General features: G+C 43.4%; 2 protein-coding genes across 2 annotated transcripts in view; both read right to left on the bottom strand.

The window, feature by feature from the left end:
- The window catches only part of fstl4 (follistatin-like 4), a gene marked incomplete at its 3' end in the record, with an annotated part of 306,304 nt that overhangs the window by 249,929 nt on the left and 40,294 nt on the right, over positions 1-16,081 (bottom strand). The window lies entirely within an intron of this gene.
- LOC310870087 (large ribosomal subunit protein eL22-like) lies at positions 1,512-1,910 on the bottom strand (the record flags this gene model as incomplete). The annotated part of the gene is made up of 1 exon (XM_083781122.1): positions 1,512-1,910. The coding sequence occupies one exon, from the start codon at positions 1,908-1,910 to the stop codon at positions 1,512-1,514; it is 399 nt and encodes a 132-aa protein (XP_083637248.1).

Below are 16,081 nucleotides of genomic sequence, written 5' to 3' on the forward strand. Positions count from 1 at the left end.
TCTTTTACTTTCCTGTCAGCATCAACCACTTGTTCGCGTCAAAACCTTGAGGGGGAAACCGTGAAAAGACTGGCTGTGTTTATAGCCCCCTCAGCGGCGGCCCTCCCATATCCGTGTGCACCGACCACCGTGCCTCCACCCCGCACTGAACAATAGCGATGGAGACGCTGCAGCTGGAGATAGCGTGGCTGACTGTGAAAGGAGACAGTGCTGTAATCTGAAAATGCTAATTTAATATCGAAAAAGGTAAGTCCTCAGATGATATGGCGCACGCGGGCGCAATTCGAACGCTTCTATTAGTGTTGGAAGTGAACCACAATGCCCTCGGAGGCAAAAGATCACACAATGCGGCTCTCACAGACCATTTCTACATGTAGTATTTTCCTATTGTACAGACAGGCATAAAACTTGTGTCTCCATATTTCAACTTTTAATGTTTTTTTATGTCCTACATAAAAGCACACTGCCATGAAAGAGGCATGATCAAAACTGAAGCCTGCACATGCATGTAGCACACAGTCCTGGCTTGATTCCCTTCCTTGGGCGATGGGAACGGTGCCTAATCTCCTGTCTATCCCCTGTGTCCTTCACTAAGTAGACAGCCTGCATCAATCTATCATTCAATCACAGCTCTAGCTATGTGGGGAATATATCTCTCCATTTATAACATCTCTTTTTTTTCTTTTTAAAGATTACACTCTCCATTGGTTTACAGGCTCTACTACAAGCCGCTGTATTTTCGACCTTTGGAAATCTCTTCTCTGCCAAATCTCTCTCTCCCTCCCCTTTATCTTTCATCAACTCACTGCTCTTCGCTTCACCCGGTATTGGGAGGAGTAAAGGGGGGAAAAGTGAACCAATGATTTGAAAACTGTGACCTATCCACAACTGAATCTTGCTTTTTATTTATTTTGGGGGGGTCCCCAGATAATAAAAAATAAATAAATAACAGTTTATAGTACACAGTGCATGCATAAACTTTCCTTAATCATTATATCTGGTTTCAGAATGTATTTATGATGTGTTTTATCTATTATTATGGCTAGTGCAGCGGTCAATTTGTATTGGGGGTGGGGAGGGGGGCAAAGCATTTCCCCAGCCAAAAACATTGAGAACCCCGCCCTGCGTTCGGTCATTCGATCTCCTCACCTGACAGAGTCTTTACAACTGCGGGTTGCAGCAGGCATGTCTGTTCTTCCTTTTTTTCCCCCCCACAATTGTTGTAACCCTTTTTTCATTGTCTAATGTAATCCTGGACGCTACACTCCCTCTGCCAACCTGAGGAGAGCAACGGACTGACCTCATGCTTCCTTCAATGAGGAGTCCAGGCCGCTTCATTTCACCTCACAGTTTCTGTTTATATTAATAAACTTCTAAAGACCCTTAAATAGACGTTGAAATTTGCGTTAGCCAATTTTTGGTTCCTCCTTTTGGGGAAGGGGTGCTTTTAGAATGGGACTGAACGGTGGCTGTCGCATAACTATCGCTACGGCCCGCTGGCGGCGGATGAGTTAATCTTCATCCTCCTCTTCCTCATCCTGGTCGATCTGGAAGTAGCGCAGCTCATAGCTGCCCTTAGTGTCGGCGACCACCCGCAGCCAATCCCTCAGGTTGTTCTTCTTCAGGTACTTCTTGGTGAGATATTTCAAGTATCTCTTGGAGAAGGGAACATTTGAGTCCACAACAATTTTGCTCTGGGTCCTCTGTGTGGACACCACACCACCGCCAAGGTTTCCAGCTTTGCCGTTCACCTTGATGCGCTCCTTGAGAAACTGCTCAAAGTTGGCGGCATCCATGATCCCATCCTCAACGGGGTGGGTGCAGTCCAGTGTGAACGACCTCCTCAACGACTTCCCACCCTGCTTCCTCCCACCCTGCTTCTTCAGCACTGATTTTTTAGTTGTAGACATCTTTCCTAATAAAATAAACAATTATATATTAAAAAAAAGCTCCTTTTATTTAACCGGGCGTGCAGACCTCTGACGTCACTCTGACACAGCCATAACCATCGAGTAGTTGGTATCCAGTTGTCCAGAACCACCATCCAACCAATATGCCCATAGTGTATATTGGAATACCCATATATAGGTATTCTACTTCTTTATACTGATGACTCAGGGACAGATATATCTCCAGACAGAGATATAGTCTGACAAAGCCTCCAACACTATGACTCAGACATATTGAAGTGTGATGTCTGCGTAGCAGCCCAGACCTCTAGTTTTGTGAGGGGCGCTATAGCCCCTATTATAAACATCTATAAGTGTTTAATGTTTGCGTTATCTGAACAAACATTAAAAATGCCATTGACGATGAATGGAGAATTTACGTCATATGTGTCTGAGCAAATCGGATGGGTATGTCGTTTGGAACCCTTGGCCAATAAGGGACCACCATTCTTGATGATGAATGTACGATGTGTATTTTTTTAGGGCGTCCTATATGCAGCTTTTGTCCCCACACGTCTCAATATTTGCCATTGACACTGAAAGGAGAAATTAGATCAAATGTCTGCCAAATAGGTTGTAAATTTAACCAACCAATCACATAAATGCAGTTGTTCATGAGATTATGTATGATGATGTATATAATGATAAGAGCGCCCCTCACTTCACACGGGTGTGATTTTTTAAATTGTACTTATTTATGTATCTGTTCTTTTTCAACTGACAACACAGAAGCTTGTGTAAAGCATGTAGATAATGTGTCATCTCTTTGGGTCTTTTAAGGCAAGGCGAGTTTATTTGTACAGCTCATTTCAGCTCAAGGACAATCCAATGTGTTTGTAAACTGGAAAGTAGAAGGCAGAACATAAAGGTTTTAAGACCTTGTTATTTGTTCATTTGTTCACAAATATCAATAAATAATTGGAGGGAAAAAAACTGTTTTTATCCCAGGGTTGTTGCAAGCTTTGCTTTGTGAATTTGTTTCTGGTGGATGATATTGTTGAGGGGCAATAGCACCTCTTATGTCCAGTTGTTGGTGTGTGTAACCCAAGATTTGTCCTAACACAAAATGCTATTGACAATGAATGGACAATTTTGAGTGTTTGTGTAAACACAAACATTGCGTAACACAAACATTGATGACGAAGGTACTGTATGATGATGTATGATGATTACAGCGCCCCTTACTTCACACAGGTGTGATTATTTTTGTGCTCGACTAGGGTTTGAGTCCCTGTATAGTCTAGTGTATGTGGCATAGAGCACAGGTAATCAAAGTGGGTCTAGGCACCCTCAGGGTGGTTCCAGGGCGTGAGGGGGTTCCAGGGCGTCCCCAGCTCAGGGGTCCTTGAGGGGGTTCCAGGGCGTCCCCAGCTCAGGGGTCCTTGAGGGGGTTCCAGGGCGTCCCCAGCTAAAGGATTGGTAACTCTGAGAGTGAACAAATGGAACATTTTGTACACTCTCAGAGTTACGGGGGTTCATGGCAGCCTAAACTGGGGGTCCTTTGAATGAAAATGATTGAGCCCTGGGTTACAGTAGTCCCATGCATTTTGCAGTTTGTGTCCTGTTGAAGCTGGACACAATGGTAACCACATGAACCCTAGCGTTCCTACTTTGCGTATGTCATAATAGGTGAACATTTGCTGTAAACAACCTACCTATACAAGCTCACAGGTACGCTATTTTCGGCAAAGTGATTTGCTGTGGAGCGGGGGGACCCAGTGTGTGTATACAATAGGTATTCATTGTCTGGGTTGTACGTATGTATAACCCATTTTGGCGGGAACCCCCTTTGGTGTTTTAAACATTATGTTATAATTTAGCTATTGAAAAATAGCAGATCTACAAGCTCATAGCGCACCACCGAGTGACGCGCTACGAGCTTGTAGGTCTGCTATTTTAGAAAAATCGGGAAAATATTTATTTCAGAAAACTGGAGGATTTAGAAGATTTCTTTTTAGATTTTGAGGTCAGGCCTAAATGGGATAAGCATCACACGATTGACACCTATGGCAGAAAGACATTGGAACTGCATACCATCCCTCTTCCTGCAACTATTTTCTATTTCCAAAACCAACAGAAGTTCTCTGTTTTAGCTCTTTGTTTTAGCCTATAAGCATAAAGGCTTAATGTGTTTCTTCATTGGTATTCCACAGAATGGACTGGAGAACCACAACAGAGACATTAGCAGCTCTTTTAATAATTAACTAACAAACACAGGGTAACACTTTCACTGTGATTAGAGACTCTTTGAAAGAGTGACGTTGAATACAAAGTGTTCAACATCAGCAGGCGAGATCTGATGGTAACCTTTTATCTCCTTAATCCAGTGCTTCTCAGAGTGGGTTCCTGTTTGAACTTCACAAGGCGCCACGGCGTGCCTTGTGAGCTTGAAGATCTGCTATTTTTTAAGATTTTTTTGGGGGGTGGGGAGGGAATAATCTAGATTTTCTTTAGTTTACAACTTTACACACAAATCTTCTCGTATGGGGTTCCATGGCACAAAGTCTATTCTGATGAGGGTCCATGGCCAAATACGTATCAATTTGGGGCTCCTTGACATAAAACTGCAAGACAAAAATAATTTCCCATTTTTCTTAAATGCAATTACCATTACCTCTCTCACAGCTTCTCTAACATCATCGTCTTTCTTCCTCTAGGCAAATTTTCAAACGATTTATAACTTTATTGAAAGATTACGCTGTGTGAGTTATGTGCAATCTGTCCGCCGACATGCAATATAATACGACGTCACATTTCTCCATCCGCCTGACCAAATACCACTGAGATATGATACTAATGATTGATGAATATAATTACTTTACAGCATTTTGCCTAATGTGGCAAATGAATGGGGGGCGGGGCGGGTGAAAGATGGGGAGCCCAGCAGGCCGTGATTAGCCTCATCTCTTAACGAGTCTATTTGTGCGTGTGTGTGTGTGTGTGTGTGTGTGTGTGTGTGTGTGTGTGTGTGTGTGTGTGTGTGTGTGTGTGTGTGTGTGTGTGTGTGTGTGTGTGTGTGTGTGTGTGTGCGTCAATTCGGACTCATGCTAATAAAGTGCCTCAAATGCATTGCGTCGCTCTTATTTAATACTGTAGATGCCAAAATGACTTCTCTCCGGGCAGGGAGAGATGAGAGAGAGATGAGAGAGAGAGAGAGAGGAGAGAGAGGAGAGAGGGGGGGGGGGAGAGGGAGGGTGGTAGAGAGAGGGGGTTCATTATTGAGTCATTTAACTCTCTGTCACACTGTGTTGAGAGGGTAGGCCTCGGTCACCATGCAGTCAGTCATTACCGTATTCCTTCGTAAATAGATAGATAGATCACTTTGTGGTTAAGATTAGGGATGGCCAAATGGAGACATTATATTAACCGGTTACCGTCAGGCCTTGCCGGCTAATTAACCGTTAAGGAACAAATGTGCCACCTCTATCCATTAAAAAAAAGACAAATAGCCAGCTACAACAGGGTTTTTCGAGCCAGATGCGTAAACTCCAGTAGCCAGTTCATGTGCGTAAATACCGTGACGCACGCAGACAGTGCCACTGGCTACACTTGGAACAATGAAAGTTGCAAATGCATGAATGTCCCACCCAGTTATTATGTCTGTGTCCCTTTTATGCCCATATATTGAGTTATTTGTCAGGCATGCCCAAATATGGAGTCTATGCAGATGTCAGAATGATGTATAGCTCCATATATGGAGTGATCGGGTCCAGAAGCCGGGCATTCCCTGTCGGGGTGTGGAACGCGTGTGTCAAATTTGAAGTCGGTGGGGCTAACGGTTCTTGAGTTACAAGGATTATAGATGTACACACGTATACGTACATAGACTTGGTAGACAGACAGACAGACAGACAGACAGACAGACAGACAGACAGACAGACAGACAGACAGACAGACAGACAGACAGACAGACAGACAGACAGACAGACAGACAGACAGACAGACAGACAGACAGACAGACAGACAGACAGACAGACAGACAGACAGACAGACAGACAGACAGACAGACAGACAGACAGACAGACAGACAGACAGACAGACAGACAGACAGACAGACAGACAGACAGACAGACAGACAGACAGACAGACAGACAGACAGACAGACAGACAGACAGACAGACAGACAGACAGACAGACAGACAGACAGACAGACAGACAGACAGACAGACAGACAGACAGACAGACAGACAGACAGACAGACAGACAGACAGACAGACAGACAGACAGACAGACAGACAGACAGACAGACAGACAGACAGACAGACAGACAGACAGACAGACAGACAGACAGACAGACAGACAGACAGACAGACAGACAGACAGACAGACAGACAGACAGACAGACAGACAGACAGACAGACAGACAGACAGACAGACAGACAGACAGACAGACAGACAGACAGACAGACAGACAGACAGACAGACAGACAGACAGACAGACAGACAGACAGACAGACAGACAGACAGACAGACAGACAGACAGACAGACAGACAGACAGACAGACAGACAGACAGACAGACAGACAGACAGACAGACAGACAGACAGACAGACAGACAGACAGACAGACAGACAGACAGACAGACAGACAGACAGACAGACAGACAGACAGACAGACAGACAGACAGACAGACAGACAGACAGACAGACAGACAGACAGACAGACAGACAGACAGACAGACAGACAGACAGACAGACAGACAGACAGACAGACAGACAGACAGACAGACAGACAGACAGACAGACAGACAGACAGACAGACAGACAGACAGACAGACAGACAGACAGACAGACAGACAGACAGACAGACAGACAGACAGACAGACAGACAGACAGACAGACAGACAGACAGACAGACAGACAGACAGACAGACAGACAGACAGACAGACAGACAGACAGATTGAATATCTATTTCTTTGATTTTAGGTATTAATTTACCTTTACTGCGTGGCCCCCTGTGCCCCCCACAAAATGACCAGAACTACTTGACATTTCACCAAAGCCAGAGCAGAACTCCCACCACGGGACTCGGGCAATCAATTAATACAGTTGCAACAACTATATTAATGGCAAGTATTTCATACAACTTAAGTTAAAATAATCTGAACTATCCCTTTAAGAAATCAAAATGGCCAGCATTTGAACAGACCGAACAACATCATCCATCTACACACAGACCGACCGGGTGACTCAGAACAACAACACTAATGTTTTCCACAGCGTGCAATAACAAAGTGAATATCAAAGGCCCGGGCCAACGTTGCAGGCAGCCTTGCTTTATTTATTGCCAGGCTGTGTACGGCGGTGCCCAGAGAGAATGGGAGAGTTTAATTTCCGTTCATTCCCCGTTCCAGGCCCATGGGCGGTGTCTTAACGCCGGGAACAAATCAAACGGCCGCTTGCACATTCAGGACAAAAAGGCAGAACAGCAGAAGTACGAGATAATAAAATATGTAAGAGTAGGTGCGTGGCCACAGTTTTCTACTAACCACACCCCCCTCCTCCTCCCCCACCTCGCTCTCTCTCTCGTTCGACGGTGGCAGTCGTTAACATCATACTTGATACAGCTTTGCACACCTCGGGGGACAACTTAAGAGAGTCGTATGTATTTTTCATCATGTCACCTCCCCCATCTCTCCACACACACACACACACGTACTGTACCACGCACGCACAGACAGAAACAGATGCATGTGTGTATGTGCACACGAGTTACTGTTAAACAGATGCATACACTCACACATATACATGCCGGCGCACGCAGGCGCACACACACACCTGAATTACAGTACCCAGACGGAGAGGAGAGGAGACAAGTGCAACAGAGCTAAAATCCAGTGTTAAAATATTCACGGACGCAATATTAATATTTAATGTCACACTAAATCTGCTTTATTGTCTCTGAGTCTAAACAGTGCATTATGCTGTAGATCAGCCCCCTCTGTAGACCTGATCCTTATTTATATGTGCACGGAGTCGCACCGGGGAGAGAGTGAAACGGTGTGTGTGTGTGTGTGTGTGTGTGTGTGTGTGTGTGTGTGTGTGTGTGTGTGTGTGTGTGTGTGTGTGTGTGTGTGTGTGTGTGTGTGTGTGTGTGCGTTTGCGTGTGCGTGTGCATGTGCGCTGTGTGCCTGAGGAGGAAAGAGGTGAGAAACAATGGGGAGAGTTAAGTATGTGCATAACCATAACGGACCATAAGAGCCCATTTGGGCCCAGCTCACACTGAGTTCAATTAACACTACAGATTTTTTTTGTACTTTGTATCGCCAGACAAACAGACAGACAAACACAAACAAGTTGGTTAGAATTCTGGGAGTGTGGGGAAAAGAGAGAGAGAGAGAGAGAGAGAGAGCAAGAGTGAGATAGAGAGAGAGAAAGCGCACGCAGAGGAATTATGCATTCCACACAGACAGAGAGGAGAGAGAGAGAGAGAGAGAGAGAGAGAGATTTTCCATATCCACTGCCCACACCCCACCCCCGTGGTCATTATGAATGCATATGTTGTCATCAGGGTCAGGCTGGTAAATTGCTATTAAGGTCAGGGTTGTGGGGAAAACCCGCCCTGAATAACCTGGCCTGGAGTAATGAGGTGTTCCTCCAGCCATGCTGGCCGATGGGAGCCGTGGCCTTCTGCAGGTTAGCAGACAGGTGTCTCTATGACTCCCGCTTCCCAAGCGGATGCCTGATTTATAGACGTCATTATTATGATGGTGTCGAAATTGCCGAAAATAGCTGATCTATAAGCGCACGCCTCGTCTCATCGATTCGAGACGTGTCGTGAGCGTGTGGATTCTATTGTTGGCATCAATTAGGCATACGAGAGTGCATAACAGCCAATTAGTTGGGTAGCAATACTGTAACGGCATACTGTGCTACTGCCCAGGGAAGCGCTCACACACACACTTAGCATAACATACAGCGTGCGCTCACACACACACACACGGCAACAACAACATAGAGGTCGTCTATGTGTACTTAGTTGCAAGCAAAGGAATGTTCACCACTTCACCATCAGGTAGAATTATTTCAATATAGAAGACACTTGTGCACGCATCCAAAGTGGGGAGGTCCAAATGTAAATAAATGTTTGTTTGTTTGTTTGTTTGTTTCATCCTGATTAGGGTGCCCCACCTTTTAAATGTGCTTTTGAGTGCCACAGAGAATTAATTACATACTTGAGTATTCATTTCTGTGATCGGCAACATACCTGGCACTATATGTAAATTGAGATGCAGTTCACAATGTGCTGATGTTGTGTAAGAAATCCTTGAAAACACATTCAAGGGTTATAGTTTGTTTAAAATAGTTTTCAGTTGGTTTATAATCCTTTTCTTCAAAGATATCTATACAATTAAATGACAAACAAAACATGGGATAAGATTGCAAATTATTTTGATTTCACCAAACCTATAATACTGCAATAATGACAAAATAATATACCGTACAATATTCTGAAAAGTCGAGCCACAAAAAAGCAGTAGACAAAAAAAAGCAGACCAATTATGATCAAATCCCCTCTAATTAGCATCAACTTATTTCCCCCGTAAGCATGGTCGCATTTGATTTCTCCGTTTAATAACCTCTTTGTGTCTGAGAGAATTGTTGTCATCGAACGTCGCCTGACGCCGAATGACAGCTGAATTATCACGTATCTCAGCGAGAGACAGCTCATTCTGCCACGTCAAGCTAACCACATTACCCACAGCCAGCTCCATCTGATTACACACACCAGATCTCGTCTAATCCTGCTTAGAATGCAGCGGTGGAAAGAAAGTGTCAAATGTACTCAAGTACTGCACTGGAGTACAAATCTGAGGTGCTTCAGTACTACTATACGACTCTCCAGTCCCACTACATCTCAGAGGCAAATATTGTACTTTTCTTTTTACACAACTACAGTTATTTGACATCTTTATTTACTAGTTACTTTGCAGATCTACTGTACGTAGATTATGAATACAAATCATATGCATTAAAGCACTCAAACCCCATTTCATACTTTGGCTATTCAAAGCTAGCTAGGTGTACAAGCTCACAAACGTGCCGCGGTGTGAGCTTGTACTGTAGCTCTTCTTTGTTATTTTGTAGGAAGAGTATTATTACATTATGGTACTACTTAGTTTAAAAAAGAATGGTGTGCATTTTCCAACACAGCTCTCTCTCCCTCTCTCTCTCCCTCTCTCCCTCTCTCCCTCTCTCCCTCTCTGCTGATGTCCTTAACCAATGACACCCCTAATTCATTGCGCGCTCCATTTCCGTGGGCCCCCGTCCGGTCCCGGCCGTCCGCTGGGTTGCTGATGCGTTCAGGGTTGAAAAGCAGCGGCTCCCTGCAGGGCCAATCCGCTGCCTGCATGGTCACAACACCTGGGAGTCTTCCATGGCCAACTATTACGCATGACATTTGCACAAATTGCCTTATTTGTGTTATTTGAATGTGAAATAACATATCTTAGGAGAGAGGGGAGTATCAAGACGTGAGCGATTGTTATTAGCTGCAGGCAGCCACATTATAATGCAAAGTAATTGAGGGGTATGGCTGGGTTGCTGTTGCTTATCATTAGCTTCCTGATGCATTTCAGCATGGGTCCTATGTGGTAAGTGGTAGAAATGTGGAGAGTCCACAGTTACTGAGTGCAGTGGACTATAAGACTGCACTGTGAATCTTTACCGCAGTCATTCTCAACCTTTTTAATTATTTTCAAGGACCCCAGTTTGTTATGCAAGCCCTATAGACCATGTAGATCCTACTATAAATGTGTGAAATATGTAGTTTATGTAGCCTATGTCGAGAACTGTGCGGCCGTCCGACTTCAAACTTGGTGCGTGCGTTTGCCTAAATGACCTGAGGGAGTGCCCCGACGCCAAGTTGTTCGGATAGAGACAGTTGTCCAGAACCACAGAACCAAACCGTACGGCCAGTCGTCCGGATATGTACGGCAGGCATATATGGATATTATTTGGTTGTCCAGAACCGCCGATCCGACTGCTGTGATGATATGTATGGTCATGTGCATATATGGAGCAGACCGACATCAAACCTGTAAGGGTCCATTTGGTTCCTAATCCTAACTATGAATCATTTAGCTGGGTACCCCATGGACCCTACTTTGACTCGCAGTACACGCACACACGCACGCACGCACGCACCTTACTGTTCCGGCCTGGCGGAGATAATAATGCATATGCTGCAGTGCTCACAAATGCATTTTGGGTTTGACCCTCTGACACTTTGATTTATCATGCACATTTATATCATGTTATGTATTTTTTGTGTGCATTAAACATGCTCACATGCTGAAGTAAAGTGTTGTCTGACTCATGTTGATTTATGGTGTGCTGCTTTACTGTTGCCCTATAGTATACAACATAATGTCATAGTAGCGTTTCCGTTGAGCCTCGTCCATATTTCAACTTGTTATGTTTCTTCGTAAATGAATGCCCTACTTTGTCATACTATACTATAGAGTCAAAATAGATGATCTACAAGCTCACAACGGGCCGGCGTGTTGTGATCTTGTAGATTGGCTATTTTTCTAAATGTTTAAGTGAAAGTTCAGAAAATAATTAACAAGGGATTGTGACCACCTGACAGCCACAGTACAGTGTATGTAGCTTCCTCCAATTTCAAAACAACGTGACTGTATATCCGCAGACAAATGCAATACCTATAATTTGCTCCCCCCCCACAGAAAAACACTCATCCCTCAAGGGATGAATGTCAACATAAACAGTGGAGCAAAACCAAAATACAACAACAACACAACAACACTGTCAATGGCCAAAGACACATCGCTGTCTGCTCTACTCTCTCTCTCTCTCTCTCTCTGAAACAACAACACGAAACAGCCGATATTCACAGAGAAACGACAACAACATGACGCTACAGTGCATCACTCTGTGTTGATAAGTGGCACAAATGCACCTCATCCAATACAAAAGAATACCAAAAAAAATGGCATCTTATACAGATCTTAAGGCGGAAATAACATATTGTCCCTGCTACGGATAACAAGATTACAAAAATAGCGGGTCAGGTTTCAGGCAAATGTTTCTCTGCTCTGGTCTGTTATCGGTAACACGAGAGAAGAGCTCTCTGCTGAAATAACCCAGCTCCCTTCGCCATGCACCTCGTTGCCTGACAATTTCTGCACAGTGCACACTAACAAGCACACTTAAGTAGGCCTACACATTTGAGGTACAGTACATGTGTTGTCTCTACTTGCACAAGATTAATACTAGCCTCGTTTCCATTTTGACCATGGACCTCATGTACGGTTTGATTGATATTGATGTAAATTTGTATTAACTGTTTGTAGAATGGGTACACTTCAACGACAGTAGGTCAATGCAAAAACTGCTACTGAGGATAACACCAGGACAAGCACTAAGACCATGTTCAATTCATCAGAACGTTTAAAGATGTACGATTATGCAAAAAAGGAGGGTGGGGAAGGGGCCAGTTTCAAATTGCAGCCGCTCGTAATTGAGAGCAGTTTTGAAGGAGTCTAGGGATTCACATTTCTTAACGGCTGTTGGTAGGGCATTCCACATTTTTGTGGCATAGGAGCTAAATGAATTCTGGTGTTGTGACCGGTATATTGTGTCTTTGACATTGTGTCTTCTGGGTATTGGACTTTTTTTTTTTTATTGTTTCTTACTGTAAAACGTTGGAAGCTTGTAATAAAAATAAATAAATCCCCCATTCGTTTGCAACTGTAAATGTGTGATGCGACAGTGAAGTTGTGCAGTCGAGGCGGGGGAGTTGAGCATCATCCAACCCATTTGTTTTAAGTGCAAATGAACACTCCGAAAGAGAAGTGATAACGCCTCCCGATGCTTAGGGTTCATCTCAACTCTGAACACGAGATGAAATTAAACGACATATTGCTAGATGTGATCCAAGGGAACTCAAGAATAGACAGTGAGAAGAGAACATTATAGAAGAGAGAGAGAGAGAGAGAGAGAGAGAGAGAGAGAGAGAGAGAGAGAGAGAGAGAGAGAGAGAGAGAGAGAGAGAGAGAGAGAGAGAGTCAAGGAGGGCCAGTGGGAATTTGAACATATTTCAATACCGTCTCATCGTAGAATCAGGGCCTATACGTTAAATAATCCCCAAAGCGTTCGCGGCCCACCCATCTGACCACTTAACAAAGCTCACGGCGCGTTGCATCGCAACGTGTTTTCAGCTTTGTCGCTTCATTGTGAGCTTTGTTATGTTTTCACATTTTTTTAAAATAGGGCTTAAGTGGTTATTTTTTATTTTTATTTTTTATGTAGCAGTCAAAAATACAATATTTGTCTTGTGGTGGAGAAAGAGTCATTAGAATAATAATAAAAAATACAAATGCCCAGATGCTCAAAAAAGTACAGTACTCAAGTAAATGAAATTCTTTACTATTCACCACTCAATTAAGGCATTTTACTATGTAGCGGCCCTAGCGGGTACTATGTCCAATTCAAAACCATGCCGAAAGGAGACCTCATTCCCATGAACAGGAGGAAATATGGATCTTCCTTCCTTCCTTTTGTCAAAGAGTTTGTGTTTTTAGCCTGATGTCAGGCTGGAAGCAAAGTCCCTAGACTCCCTACAGTCTACACAATCACAGGCAGACATGATTGCAGTATAAACTAATACTGTAAGAGCTATTACAAACTGTAAAAATGTGAGGTGATAATTACCCCTCTGACATTCGACAACATGCTACATGTTATAGTTTGACCCATGGTCTATACTCTATATCCCGTTCCATGACTACTCTAATGTTTTATCTAAGTAAAAGTATCAATACAGCATTGTAGAAATACTCCAGCATTGTAGAAAAGTCCAGAATTAAAAATGTTGATTAAAGTTGATTAAAAGTACAAAAGTATTGACATGAAAAACTCTTTAGAATGTCTCATTTCAAGGTTTCAAATATATAAAAATCTTTTGAAAATAGCTGATCTATCGGCTATTTTCAAATGGCCGAGATGTGCCTGCAGTGGATATTAAATGCATATGTTTTGTAATAATAATCAAAATCTACAAAGTAACTAAAGTTTCCAAATAAATGTAGTGGAGTAAAAGTACAACATTTGCCTCTAAGATGTAGTGAAGTAGAAGTAAAAGTATTGGAAATTGGAAATATTCAAGTAAAGCACAAATAGCTCTAAATTGCTAAATTGTACAGTACTTATAAGTAAACGTACATAGTTACTTTACACCACTGGAGATTGTTCATGCCTGAAGCTCCTCTGGGTACACCTACTCCACCGGGTCTCACAGGACAGAAGCACAGCCTTATAATTGCTATTATTGCAGCTGCACCTGCTGTTCTGCCCGACTTAATGGCGACTAGCAGCTGAACCCCATTCCTTTTCCATTTACTGTATAGCTTGAATAAATACATTATTCAACGATTTCATTATTACAAAAGAAAGTGTCACATATTTCCAGGCAAGGCAACAATCAAGTTAACCCGCCCAACAGTCTGCGGGGGGGGGGGGGGGGGGGTGTAATTTCTTGTTTGTTTTATATTCCACATCATTGACAGGGCTCTCATTAAAAGTATCTCAGCGGGGCTGAAGGCATCATTGCTATCAAGTGCTAAAAATATAACTCTGATGTGCGTTCCATGACAGTGATCATCAGACTCTGAAGTCGGTGCAGGGCTATTTTGGGAGACAAATTTGCGAGATAATATGCGCGCGGCGTCGTTTTGTTCAGATCACAGTGTCTGTCAGAGCGGCACACTTTTATGCAGCGCCTTGTCGCCGCCACAAAAGCGGCGGATGTGGATAAAGAGGCTTTGGAGGCACACAAATTGCCGATTGAATAGGAAGAGCATGCAGCAAACTCCTCAGAAGAGAGCAAGATGCCTGGCAGGGGCCCCTCCTCTCTCCTTCTGGCTGCCAAAAATCATGGACAACGGTATAATTGCTTGTCATATTTAGGGGAGAGGATGTCGGCAATACAAATATGATATTAAAACCTTCTTTACATTCAGTTCTGTGGCCCGTTGGACTCATTTTCAGCTCGCTGGAGCCCGGCAGGGCTGGCTCACGGTCTTATACACAGAGGCTAAACACTGGAATACTTTCACTCTTCGCCCTGAGCTCAGGGTGAGGTTCTTTATCCTCGTGTCAAAAGACTTTTACTTCCAAGCTGAGATACACTACAGTATGTGACACATCTACTGTAAAATGTTAATTTAACTCAGAGAGTGAGACAGCAAAATTTACACTGAGGGATTATACTGTACTGTACTCTAGTCTAGCAGGATGATTATTGTTATAGCAAGGTTTGGTAAGGTTATGGTCCTTTTTTTAAATGCAAAATAGGCTATTAACAAATCCATGACCCTAGAACAGTCATGTCTTTAGAACAAGAAAATGGCTACACTTGACATATATGTCATATACAGTATAACGACTTTACAACGAATATACCAGGCATCTAGTCTCATTGCACAATATCCATATACTGTAACAGCAAACTGCGCAGCTCTACACCTGTGTATGCCTCTAATGACATCAGGAGTTGCAACCGGTTCTGTGTAGCACTCATGTTTGTCTTTCCATAATTGTACCAGGTGGTTTATACTGTACTGTATGTACAAATCCTCTCTCTATCTCTCTATTTTCACATGCACATGATGGCAAAACCTTGACTGGAACCTGTCACAAATCTATCAAGCCTAACATGACAGCTGCCATGTTGCGACTGAAACGACATAAAATGTCCAGACAGTAACACAGGAAGGTGACTTGAGATGCCATATCCGTAGCAAACTGAATGAGAAGCTGCATTCAAATGTAAGGCAATGCAGCAGCGCAACACAATGCAGCTCAACATAGTGTAAATGTAACGTAACGTATCGTAACATAACACCGTAAATCTGAAAATCTTTATTGTCATTGTACTGTACAACAACATTGAGGGAGCATTTTAAAATATATTTTCAATTCATGAACGGAAATGGCAGCTTTATGTTTTTTTTTGTGGCTTTCGCCTTTTTTATATTTTTTATGGAGGGATAGACAGTAGGCCGACAGGAAAGTTCGGGGGTCGAACCCGCGGCACACTGCAAAACTGGATTACCAGCCAAGGTGCCTGGACCACTGAGCCATGGCCCAGAAATGGCAGCTTCCTTACT

Source organism: Protomyctophum parallelum, assembly GCF_964188405.1.
Source record: "Protomyctophum parallelum genome assembly, chromosome: 1".
In the NCBI taxonomy this organism is placed as follows: Eukaryota; Metazoa; Chordata; class Actinopteri; order Myctophiformes; family Myctophidae; genus Protomyctophum; species Protomyctophum parallelum.